We start from the raw sequence: 12958 nt of genomic DNA, 5'->3' as shown, positions 1-12958 counted from the left end.
TGCCAACCTGCCACTGTATAACAGTGCCTCCTGTACATCTCTCTTCAGCTGTGACTAGAAGCAGTTCCCCTGTTGCTGCAACTTCTTACAGTTACAAGGAAGCATGAAACTGGAGCAGTCAGGGTAACCTCGGATGATGTTCCATTAGATGGTAATGGCTCATTCTAAAGCTTTGGGAAGAGGGGTGCAAATGAGTGTTTGCAGTCCAAGCTTTGGCCTTGGATGTCATTTCCAGCTGCCCCCTACTTCTCTCTAGTGGCCAAAGCAAACCACTCTTCTCCAGGTGCCCTTTGGAGATGCTGCACTGCTCTGCTGATCACTTGGGGTAAAACTGGAGGTTTCTTTTTTCTAGTTATTTGAGAGAAAAAGCAGCAGTTTGGCCAGATAACTGTGATGCAGAGGCAGGGACCCTGTCCAGCTCCCCTGGTACAGCAGGCAGATGAAGGACACTCCTAGCCATGGTGGTGCTCAGAGTGCTTGTTTCCACACTGTGGGAGCATAGAAGGGATTGCGCCCAGCCACATGGTGCTTGGGGTACCAGTTCCTGCGGTGTGGGAGCAGACACAGGATCGCTGCTGGCCGCTGTAGTGCTTGGGGTGCCAGTTGCCATGGTGTGGGAGCAGACAACGGGGTTGCTTCTGGCCATGTCAGTGCTCAGGTTGCTGGTTCCTGCTGTAGGTGTTGTTGGATGGAGGGTCCTTCTAGTCCACTCAGTTGGTGGGTGCTACGTGGCCCTCTGCTGTGGGCCGTGGTCGTGGTCTTCTTGAGGCTTGCTGCGTCCATCCCGCTGGGCGCACCAGCTGTACGAGCAGCCCTGCCTGAACCTTCAACTGAGAGCACACCCTCTGCCCAAGAACAGGAAGGAAGAGTTTAATCCTTGAGTGATGGCAGGTGCCCATCAGTTTTTTAACAGTTTAGCTCTTTCTTTGTAGGCTTTGCTGTAGCCCAAGAAACTGTGAGCTTTTTCTGTTCCCAGTTGCCTGTGCTTTGGGCTTGTCTCACTCCAGTCCTTTCTGAAAGCCAACTCTTCACTAGGCATCTCAGAGTGCCTGGAGACGACTCCCCTCCCTGCAATTACAGAAACACAATTAGTCATCTCTTCCTGTGAGCATCCTCTGCTTTCTAGCTCTGTCTTCCAGGGTTTAAGGTTTTGGTGTCAGGCACTCAAGAGATATTTGTCTGTCATGGAAAATGTAATTGGCATTCGGTTGATGATTATAATTAAAGGCTTGTTAATGCCCCCGTGACGGACATGACTGATGTGGCTCATGCTTATCCTGCTGGCCTGAAAACTGCTGGCAAACAGTAGTGGTTAAGATGGGGGTAGCCTTCCATCTGGAAGGTGGCAGCCCTGACATTAGTAGAGGCCAGTTGGGTTGGTTTCACTGGGGATCTGCTCTCTCCACCTCCCGTGCATGAGCAGGCGGGGTTAGCGGGGAAGGGGGAGGATGGAGGTTGTCAGGATCAAACAGCAAATGGTGGCTGTTCCGTTTGTGGGGCTAGTCTCCAGCTCCACTGCACAGGCAGGAGAAAATGGATATTCTCCTAGTGCTCCTGCCCGTTCCCTAGGCAGCAGGCATGAAGGATGGAAAAAGGCTTTTCTGCCTGCCTGTGTTTTTTCATGATCTGGTGAAAAGGCTACTTAAGAGCAAGTTCATTTTAATTGAAAGGAGGGTGCCTCTTAAATGCAGCAGCAAAGTAACTATGGAAGCAGGGGAGTGACAGTGCAGGCACTGTTGGAGCTGTTTGTGAGTGGCTGACTCAGAAAGACCTCTGGAGCACTGAAGAATGTCATTTTGTCTGTTATTGCTTCTGTCTTTGCATTAATGATGCCAGTAGCCCTTAATTTTGTTTTCTACTGCAAACCTTTTCCATTTAACATGCAGCAACAGCTTCTGGGGTCAGTGGCCATCTCCGTTTGTTTGTGTGACTGCTCGTAGCAGAGTGGCTTTAGGGTCACTGCTGGCAGGCTCGCCGTGTCTGGAGAGACTGCCCTTTACTTCTGTGCACTTAGGTGGTACTGTCCTGGCTGAACTTCTCAAGGAAACATAAAAGTGTCAAAGCAGCATGTTACGGGAGTGGGTGAAGCAAAGAAATTTTGTTGACCAAAGTAAAAATGTGCCTTTCAGATGCCTGGATGTCCAAGAGTGTCCTCACCCTCTGGTGGGACTGATGTGCCGCTGTTTAGTCCTCCTTAGCACCAGGACTCTTGGATGAGCCAGTGCATGTGGGACAGTGGGGGAGAGGGGGCTGGGTCCTGTCTGCCTGACCAGGCTTGTGAGCATGTCAGTGAGAGGTGGTGACCTCCACTGAGCTTGTGGTGGAGGCTGCTGGCTATGGGTCTGATGGGCTCCGACTGTGAAATCTCGTTACTGGGAGCAAGGTGTGGTGAAAGTGATGGGAGCCTTGGCGAGTCTGTTTGCTGGTGCTGAGTGAACTGCCTTGAATGACCCCTGTAAGAGTCAAGGAGAAATCTTTGTGCCAGGCACAAAGATCAGATGAGCAGCAGTAGCTTGGATCTGGAAGAAAATTGGAAGAGGTAGGAAATGGAAAAAATTGGACAAGTGGTATTGATATTCTTTTATTTCTGTGCGTTGTCGGGGTTGTTAAGAGCTGTTCTGGAGACCACCTTAGGTTGCAGTCCATGATGAAAAGAGAACTAGAGATAAATCTGTGTTATTTTTTGAAAAAAATCTGTATCAAACTTGCTCAGGAAAGCAGAGAGCTGTGAAGCAAGTCCTGTGTTGGCACCAGCAGGAGTGGGAATGTAAAATCCATATGGGATGTAATGAAATTTCCACTGACCTTGTGTGGGAAGGAAATTCTTGTCAGCAGGGGAATGTGGAGGTTTTAAAAATGTTTTGTTATGACACTGGTACCTTTTATCCTGTAGGAATGTAGCAGTGATTTTTTAGGAGGCTTAGTTCAAAGATGATTGCTCTCTGCCACCCTTGGCTCCAGTGAATGCCGTCGTTAACCGCAGAAGGCATGTAACGGGACACAACTTCAAAATGGGTGAAGCTGTGCTGTACATAGCAGGCATGCCATACCCTGGGAAGCCGTTCTGATGAGCTCGGTGGATGACAGCACCAGCTTGCCATCTCGCATCCTGGCTCTGCTCGGGTGGAAAGCAAGGGAGCTGTTGGAAACCATGACTGCGTAGGTGGTTGTCTCCTGTTGATCCCATAAGGCATCGTAGCTCTTGCACAACACAGAGCCCCTGAGCAGCAGTCTTCCTGATGAAATCAAAACTGCAGTGTTCCGTACACGTGATTTTTCTGTAAAGCCTAGACTTTTCAGTGTATGCTGGAGTCCCAGCTACCAAGTACTGGACAGTCTTTCAGGTGTGTTGGCAGAGTACTGCTTTCTGGACATTTACTCAGCTTCTCCAGGCATTACTGTGCATTTCTGTAGCAAAACCAGGGTAAATATTGCTGTGTGGCATTAATGCATCCTTCCTCTCTCCCTGAAGAGAGTGCCTTTGCAAGGGGAATAGGTCTATTTTCTGTGTATAAGTGCAAACGGAAAGAAGAGGGGATGGAGAAGCAGCACTGTTTGCAAAGTGTGCAGTTCTGTTTTGGCATGATGCTGGCTACCACAGGAATAGCATACTGCTTATTTTGATGCAACAGTAAAGATCAAGACACTCTGACATCCATCATATTGAGGCCTCACTTGCAATGAGAATTTATTTTTCTCCATTCTTTTAGCAGCTTTTTTTTTTTTTTCTATAAATAGGGTATTTCTAGCATTGCTTATGTAGTAGAATTGTCTTTCACTTCAGGGTGTTCTGCAGCTCAGCTGTGGATGAGGGCTGATGTTTGTGTGCGGCAGATGCCCTGGGTCACAGAGGAGCCCTGACCCTGCAGCACTGGCTGGGTGGAGGCAGTTGTGCTGAGCATCCCTGCTGCGTGTCACCCTTCTTCCTCTGCCTGGGGCCTTGGTCCTTCTGGCTCCTGTGTCCAGCATCCCCGTGTCTGCAGAATGAATGAATGTAGGTGAGAAATGAGTTAGAGTGCTTTGGCTACTGCAGGGATGGTTACATGGTTGTCCAGGCAGACTTCAGGAATGGAAAATAGCTTTGCTGTTGGCCAAGTGCAGTGCATGGAGTCCCTCACTAAGACTCTGTATGAGCACTTTTATGACAGTTGTGCTATCATCTCATAAAGTATCAGCAGCATCAAGGAAGTGTTGTAAAAGCAGTGCCTACAGAGGATCCCACATTAGATTAACTTTGGAGTTTTCAGCATTCATTATTTCAAAGGAGCTTTTGCTTTTTAGGTGACCTTCATGCAGCCTGCAGCCTCCAGTCCCATTACTGCTGTTGTTAAATTACACAGTAATGAGATTACTGCAGGTGTCCTTGTTCCTGCAGCTCTCCAAGTTCACCTGTCAGGCTGCTAGTGGCTCAGCCTCGTGTGATAGCTACTCTGTGAGGAAATGTTGAAAAAGATCCTTATAATGGCAATTTTAACTCCCTATGTGTGGGATCCGCATAAATTTCAAGAGCTTAAAATTGTCCATAAATCTTTTGTGATTTCAGTCAGTGCTTTGCATGATTGTTACTTAATTTATCAATTCAACATCCAGTATGGAGTAATGATTGTCAGGATAGGACCATACTGTAGCTGTAAAGTTGTGGGGCAGCCTAGTGCCTGCTTTGTGTGTGTGTGTACATAAACATACACACATGTGCATACTCAACATTATTTTATGCATTGGAATTACTCCACAGTATTGTCTTGTTCAAGCCATTGGGTTTCCCATTAGTGATGCAGTCATTTCATGTGCATGTGCTCAGGCAGTACAGGTATTTTTAGTTTGCTGTAGCTCTTGTGGGTAAGTAACCATTTCTTGTCTTGCCATTCTAAATTGCAGAAAGAAGCAAGGATGAGGTTTAGCCTTCTTGTTGAAGAGCTTTACCGATTTTAGAACTTCCTTCTTAGTACAGGCTGAGTCTTCCTTTTGCTCACAGTGGCAGTTCAGTTTGCTCCAGTCTTGCACCACAAGTTTAATGGATTGTTCATTTAAAAGTTCATACCATTAAAAAGGCTATTTCTGTGGAGGTACTAAAATAGTGCAGATGTCTTGTCTGCTCAACAGGGTTCATTTCTGTGCACCTTTTTTTTTTGTGGTGAATAAAGCTAAGTTTCTCCAGGTGAGCACATGCAGTAATACACTGTTGCTGGAGGAGACCCATTCACCTGGTTGGATGTTCCCCCCTGGGGTCTGGGAACAGGCAGTCATCACATGGACCTGTTTCATCATCCAGCCTCTGCGATTCTGGCTTGTCTGATACCTCTGCTGCACAGTTGCTGCTTGGGAAGTCTGGTCAGTCTGATCGTTCTCACTCTGTATATTTTTTTCCACCATCTAGTCTCATTTTTTTCCTCCCATTTCCACCTTCACATGTCCCCTCCCCTTGGGGCTCCCCTTCCTGCTGGTCAGAGCCCAGCTGCTGCTCTTGCAAGAGAGAGCCACTCCCTATGCAGTGCTTCAAAGAGCTGCTGAAAACCTTCCCTGCGTTTGGGAAGTGGTTTGGAAGGTGTATTTCTGTCACACCACATGCCACAGGTGCTGCACTGCTCCTCTTGCAGAGAGGGCAAAGGATCTGACTGTGCTTCTTGAGCAGCATTTCCTTCTCCAGTGCTTGCCTGTCTTCACGAGATAAGCCCTGTGTTGGAGATTTGCAGACTCAGCTGGGTTATATGGGAAGGGGGAGCTGGAAAAAGTCCTCAAAATGAGGCTGGGCAAGGCGAAAAATATATCTTTAACATATAAAGAGAAACCTAAACCAGTCTTCCAATAATTTGAATACACTGAACCAAATTTAGTGTGCCAAAGGTTCAGTTACAGGTCGGTGATGGAGAACAGGTCTGTCTGCTGCTTGTGGGGTGCTTGTTTGCTGTAGGATGCAGCAGGCAGCCTGGTGATGCTGTGGCAGAGATATGCAGGCTGTCCAGGGCTCCACTTCCACGGAGACATCCTCCAGGCACTGCAGAGCCCCCATTCAGTAAAGGTTGCAGCGGGTTGTAGTGTATCTGTCACAGAATCTGAAGATCCTTATGAGAAAGCAAAAAAAGTGTGGAACAGAGTCTGTGGTGTTTTGTCAGCTGGAGTTTGGAGGGTTTTTGGGCCAAAGACGAGTTTGATTTGCCAGGTAACCCTGGGGGGATGTGGGTGACAGGAATATGCATTTACTGTGCCAGCTTCCTTCAGGTCTTTGTCAGCCATCCTGTAGGTATGCAAATGATCATTTATCGAGAAATGTTACTTTACGTGCAACAGGATTTCAGGTAGTACTAGATGAATTGAAGTATCATTTTCTAGTTTCGAAAAGGCAGTTGAAAAGCTCTCAGGGTTGATTTCTGTGTACTTACACAGCTGTTTATTTTGACAAAGAACAAGGTTTTAATGTGGGACTGGTGAATGAAATTCTTCAGCTCTCACTTAGAAAAAAAATTCTGTTTGCTTTAGCAAGTCTTGAATTAAACCTGAGGCTCATGAAGAAGTCTGCTTTAGCAGTGCCTGCGTGGTTTGCTCCGAGACAAGGAAAAACAACTCTCCAGGACAGTGTTTGTTGCTGACATTGTGTTTTCTTCTTCTTCTCTCTTGTTTGCATGCAGAAATCCGAACTCAGCTGGTCGAGCAGTTCAAATGTCTGGAGCAGCAGTCGGAGTCACGCCTGCAACTGCTGCAGGACCTACAGGAGTTCTTCCGCAGGAAGGCTGAGATTGAGCTAGAGTACTCCAGGAGCCTGGAGAAACTGGCTGAACGATTCTCCTCCAAGATACGCAGCTCCAGAGAGCACCAGTTCAAGTAAGCAGGTGTTCCCAGGGCGAAAATGGTGCAGAATTATGGGCCAGAGCTTGGTGGGAACAGTAGATATTTGTTCGTAGATGCACAGCCTGAAAGTGGAGCAAACTAAATAGCATCAGTGTTGACCTTGTCTGTCTTACTGCTGTTTATCATTCACAAAAAGAACCTGAAATGGCTTTTTTTCCAAGACTTTCACAGCACTACTGACCTGTGCTGCCTGAATTGGACTTACTATGCACTTCTTCAACCGGAACAATAAAAATGTGGCTCAGGGAGAAGTTATTCAAACCTCTTCTTTTGTCTAAGATGCTTGAATTCAGACACTTACAGGCTCAGACTTGGAAGCAGTCTCTGGAAATCTGATTTATTGCAGTTCTAAAAAATGAAATATGTATGTTTCCTGTGTTTACACCCGTACAGCACTGCAATCAGGCAAATCCATAGTGGAAATATTTTGAAACAAACCTTTGAAATAGGATGTATGAGCTGGATGCTGGAATTGTGTGAAATTCAAACTGATGATGAAAGTTGTAAAATCCGTGAATGTGTGAACATGTGCAAGTTTTCAAAACCAGCTTCTTTTCAGTTTAACCACACTCTCAAGCTTGGCTAAAACAAAAAGGATCAAAAAAAACCCAACAAACCAAACTCAAGGCAGAATGTTTCCAGAGGTGATGCTTTTGTGGTAAGAATATTTAGCTTGCACTGTTAGGCTGTCTGCTTGGTGGCAATAATTTCAAGGGTCTTGTGAGTGCCACCATCCCATCACTGTTGGAGAAGCTGGTCCCTGCTCTCTGGATGCACTTGCAGGTGCCCAGTTGGAGGCATCGCGCTGGGGACCATGCGTTAATGCTCAGTGTCAGCCTGTGTGTTGGTAGCTGCCAGGCTTTTCCTTCACACTGTTCATTTTGTTCCTTGCCATGGCTCTCCCCGGCTGATTCTTGGGGTGCAGGGTTCTTGCTGGCCACCACAATTGATGCTGCCGAGCTGTGGCTGGTAGAGTCTAGGTGCCAGGGACCATGCAGTAGCACCTGCAGCGTGGAGGCAGATGCTTGTCCTCATTGCTTCCCATGCAGCATGCCAGATGAAGTTCCCCACCTTTGCCTCCCCTGGCCATGAAATATTCTCTCAGCTGGAATTATGCCTTTTACTCGAGATGAAACTACTGTCATTCAGTTCTGTGGCAAAGACTACAGCCACTGCTTAGCTCCTTTCTCAGAAATGGAGGCTTTTGCCTGTGATGCACATAGCCTTTCTAGCCCCTGGCTCTTTACAGTCTCTTTTTTTTTTCCTAACCCCTTGTGATATTTTTTTCCTGTTTCAGCTGCAAGAGCAGCTATTTCTGCAGTTACATTACTAAATCCTATTTATTCCATATTACTAAACCTCATTTAATCTGTTTCCTCGGTCTCTCTAGTGAGCTAGGCTTTACCGTTGTCTTAGGGAAGTCTGCTCAAAATGAATTGCCATTCAAATGCTGTCTGTTCTTTTGGCAGCCGACTCTTGCTTGTCAGTTGTGTGGTGCTGGACTGACGCTGCTTTGTCATGCATATGAGATAACTGTCCTGGAGAAGGAACTGGCCAATATGGGCTTGGGAAGGTGCTTTTGTTCAGAGATGGAGCCCACAAAGGCTGTTTCCTGCATGTGCTTCTCCCATCAGCATTGTGGCTTTCCCACTGCTTACTGTGCATACAGTGTTGGAGGGATGCTCTGTGTTATGCAGTATCTACAGGTGGTGATGGTTCTCCACCTCTAAAAAATGCTCAGGCACAAGTGTCTGGTGGTTTGTGATGGTACTAATAGGGTCAGCTTGATTTCAGTGCACACTTCTGCTGAGTCCTCACTGTCTCACTCTGTGTTTAGGGAATATCTCTTAACATACTTTCCTTCAGACTGCTTTGTACCTACCCTTTAGCAGGTTTATCTGCACTGTCTTTCCCCAGCTTGCTCATGAATGTCATTATTCTGATAAGGCTTTTGACCCTTTTAAGAAATGTGGTGTCTGTAGCTCTTCCTTTGTCCCTGTGTAGCCATGTGCAGCAGGCTGTGCCCCAGCCCTTAACAGCGGCAACTGCTGCAGTGCTGCTGCTGGGCTGTTTGTGGCTATTCTGGCATGACAGACTCATTCATGCTTTTATATGCTGTTGTTTTGTCTGAACATGCATGCAGCGATTTTTCTGGAATCACCAAGCCTCCCTCTCCACGGGTTCAGTGGTGAGGTGGGCTGCACAGTCCCCATTCCCATAGGCAAGAACATCTTGGATGAGAAGGAGTACGTGTTTAGAGGTTTTGGTTGCACAGCATAGCTGTAATGAATGTGGGCTAACTTTTAGGGAAAGACAGTCTTGTTTAAGCACAGGGATTCTGAGGTCTACATCCATCACGGCTGCATTGCCGGTGCTGTTGGTGTGTCAAGGCTGCCAAGCCTGGTGCACAGCAGACCTGGCTCCTGTGGGGGTGAAGCTGCAGGTGCTCGTCGGGCAGCTTGCAGGCTGCAAGGGGAGAAGCGTCTGGGGCTTGAATGCATCCATCAGAAATGACTGTCAGTACACAGGGAAACCTGCTCAGGCAGGATGGTAGCAGGAGAGGTCTCCGCTAACAGGAGTGGATTATCTGGAACCAGCACATCTTGTAGGAAAGCATTCATTTGACCAGAGAAAATGGTGTAGGTAAAATATTTGGAACTAATCACTTGGCTGCATCATTTAGAGGATCTATCTTGAAGTGTCTCAGTTGGACATTGTGAAATGTTTTGTTTCAGCTGTGTCATTCCTAGAAACTTTGCTTCACTTTTGGTTACTCTGCTTTAGTACTAAAAGCAGTATATGGCAAATAGTGCAGGTTTCTCTCAGTGTTGAAATGGAACATGTCAAAATTATTTAAGCGCTAATCAAGTCAGGGTCTTGGGTTGCCCCTCGGGAGTGTCTTGCCAGGGGAACTGGGTGGGGACGTGCTCACTCTGAAGATGCTGCATGGCTCCTGGGGACTCTTCAGGTCACCCACCCGGATCCCTGCTGCCACTCATAGCAATCTCTTTGTTGTCTACAGTGTGAATTGGATTAAGACCATTGTAAATATTCAGCATACACAAATGTATTCCTGTTGTGCGCAGACACTTAGTATTAATGTTGGATGCAAAATGTTTTCTCCAGCACTCTTTAGTGGACTAAATGTGGTAAAACAGATTGCGTGGCAAATGGGCTCTTTCTGAAATGGAAGTGACAGCTGTATTAATAGTGCAAATTGGAAAAAGGAAGCAAGACTCTCTCTCCCTTGCAGGCTGTTGAAGGGATTGTCAGAGATGTCTCTTCTCCTGCACTGTGTCCTCCAGAGCTCCTGGTTTGAGAAGGGTCTGATGTGGTGCAAGTGCTTGTGTTCTGGTGGATGTCCCTGCAGGGAATCACTGGAAGGGCTGAAAGAAAGTCCAAAGAGGTTCCTGAAACACTGAACCAGGGCTATAGATGGGTTCCCAGCCCAGCTGGAGCAAGGGACGAGCTCTTGTGTTGTTTCCATCTGACTCACATTTCATTTGAAAATTATGTGCCTTTTTGATCTGTTCATGTGACCTTTATGTTTATTTTTTTTCTTTTTTTTTTTCACAATTCTCTAGGAAAGATCAGCACCTACTTTCCCCTGTGAACTGCTGGTACCTGGTTCTGACACAGACCCGTCGAGAGAGCAGAGATCATGCCACGCTGAATGACATTTTCATGAACAATGTCATCGTCCGGCTGTCACAGATCAGTGAGGATGTCATCAGGCTCTTTAAAAAGGTAACCAAAGCAGCAATGGAGAACTCAGCTCAGTGAGGATCTATCCTTGTATTTTGTTCTGAAAAAGCAGCTTAATGTGGACTTGTGCCCTCAAGAAAGTCTAAAGAGGTACAAAAAAGCTGATGTTAAAAAGCAGAGAAAGGTAGCAAGGCTTTCTAAGAAGTACACATCATGGCTTAATGAGGAAACTAGAGAGGAGTTTCAACAGTGAAAATGTAAAACCATAATAAGACTGGTCAAATGAAATTCTCAGAGACAACTTGCTAAAGACACAAAGCTAACAAAAACTTCTCCAAAATCTCAAGGAAGAAACCTGCTACACAGTGTGGAGGGGAATATATGGCTGAGGTGCAAAAAGATAATGGCTAAAGGCCATGTACCTTGGTAATTGTTGTGGCAAAGCTTAGACTAGAGATTTTCTTGGGCAGGTAGTACCAGCCTCAGGAATCTTAACCTAACTGAATTGTCATTAGATGTTGCAGAGGGAATCTGTACAGGGTGCTATCGCTTCAGTCTTACCAGATAATATTTATCCAAGAATTTTAAAGAAACTGAGATATAACTGTTAAGTGACCAGCGGTGAGGTGTGACCTAATGCTTAAACGGGTGCCAGTTCCATGGAAATGAAAGGTGGAAAATGTGATTACTTTTTTTAAGACTCCTGGAGGACTTCAGAGAGCAGGTCAGCCATCTGACTTTCCAAACAGACTTGTTGGATGAAGCTTTAGTTAGGAACAGAATGACAGGGATGTAGGCAGATACAAGAGAGGAGTCAGTATGGCTTTCTGAAGGGAAAAGTCATGCCTAAGAAGTCTAGTGGAGGTGTTTCCAGGAATGAATCACATGATCGTGTGAATAAGTTGGTGTCTTACAGGCTTTGGAAAGGGCCCCTTGCTGAAGCCTTTAAAGAAAAGAGACTGTTGAAGAATAAAAAGTGGTTGTTTTCTGGGTTAATGACTGCTTGAAAGACAGGGAACAAAGGGAAGGAGAATTTCAGTGGAGTTCCTTATAAATTATTTGGGAAAAGGATGAAGAGTAAAATGACAAAGTCTGTTGATGATACAGAATTATTAATGATAACCAAATTAAAAAGAAGCATCAAATTCTTGCAGGAATCTCACAGCCAGGTGGACCCAGACTCCTCAGTTGAAAATTAGGGTGGAGTATGTAGTGTGATAAAAGCATAAAAAGTCACAGGCAGTTTGTAGGAAGCAGGTAGGAAAGAGGACCTCATTGTTCATGCTAGTGTAAGCCATGGATGGTCAGCAGGCACCAGGCGGAGAAAGAAGGTAAAAAGGAATGTCTAATGTCATTAATTCTATATATTATATTACATTTGCAATATTATGGTTATATATTTGGTCCTTCATACAATGTTTTTGAAAGCCAGATGTTTAACCTGGCTCCTCAGGCAGACGCATGAACATGAAGGAGTATTTCCTGTTGCACCTGCTCAGCCCTGCGGCTTGTCACATCCTGAATGTGCTCAATGGCATCACTGGCCCTCTTCCTCCACTTTTCTTCTGGGCATTTGCTAATGGCTGCCCTCGGGGATACCATACTGGGCTAGGTGGACCTTTCCTCTGCCTTTATGGCTATGTTTTCTTAATTTTTGTCACTTGTTTTCAACAAGGGTAACGACAGAACTGCAGTTAGTGAGCAGCGTGAGCCTGTTGGGATGCCTGTCTTTCTAAACAGGAGAAGAGGTTTCACATCAGTAAGACAAGCCCAACTGGAGAGTAAAGTTACTGTGATATTTTTATGGCTAGTTTCCTCTAGTTTATAGGTCTGACCCAGAAATTAAACTTCACGATCAGGTTTGAATTTGCTAGTCTAACACAGGGCATCGTTCCTTTTTCTGTCCTCCAGAAAATGGACATAGTTGGGATGTTTCTGTTAGTTCAGTGTCAAAATCTCCCTCCCGTTTGCATTCTACCCTGAAACAGTTTTGAGATATATATATATATATATATATTATAATTGTCTGTGAGCAGCTAATTTTGGACCATAGCACAAATCCAGTCAACAATTAAAACAAGAGTGTGAATAGAGCATTTGAAGTATTTTTCTTGTAGTAAGTCAATTTTCAGCCAGGACAAGATGATAAAGTATTTAATCCATTCAGCAGAATTATTCCTTTGTATTTGCTTTCTTCCTGTGTCTCTCCCTCCCTCCCTCCTGTTTTTTTAATTTAAATTTTAACTTACACAACATCTATTCTGTAGAGATTGTCGCTTCTTGCTTCTCTCTCCCCTGTCTTCTGCCAGGAGAGGGGAAGCAGCACTGACTCCATCTGGGGCTGCCAAAGCCAGCACCTGCTTTTAATCAAAAGGAAGCTTTACAATGGAGTTATAGGGATCTGTGA

At 45.7% G+C, this 12958-nt stretch overlaps 1 protein-coding gene across 3 annotated transcripts in view; it reads left to right on the top strand.

Annotated features, from left to right (window-relative positions):
- SRGAP3 (SLIT-ROBO Rho GTPase activating protein 3) overlaps window positions 1-12958 on the top strand; it is a 123721-nt gene that overhangs the window by 54336 nt on the left and 56427 nt on the right. For all 3 annotated transcript variants that reach the window (XM_069866037.1, XM_069866036.1, XM_069866038.1), the window contains exons 2-3: window positions 6627-6819; window positions 10431-10593. In XM_069866037.1, the coding sequence (XP_069722138.1) occupies window positions 6627-6819; window positions 10431-10593 (356 nt within the window). The remainder of the gene's footprint in view (window positions 1-6626; window positions 6820-10430; window positions 10594-12958) is intronic.

The sequence above is a fragment of the Phaenicophaeus curvirostris genome, chromosome 11 (assembly GCF_032191515.1).
Source record: "Phaenicophaeus curvirostris isolate KB17595 chromosome 11, BPBGC_Pcur_1.0, whole genome shotgun sequence".
NCBI classification, from domain to species: Eukaryota; Metazoa; Chordata; class Aves; order Cuculiformes; family Cuculidae; genus Phaenicophaeus; species Phaenicophaeus curvirostris.
This window is presented reverse-complemented; position numbering and strand designations above follow the sequence as displayed.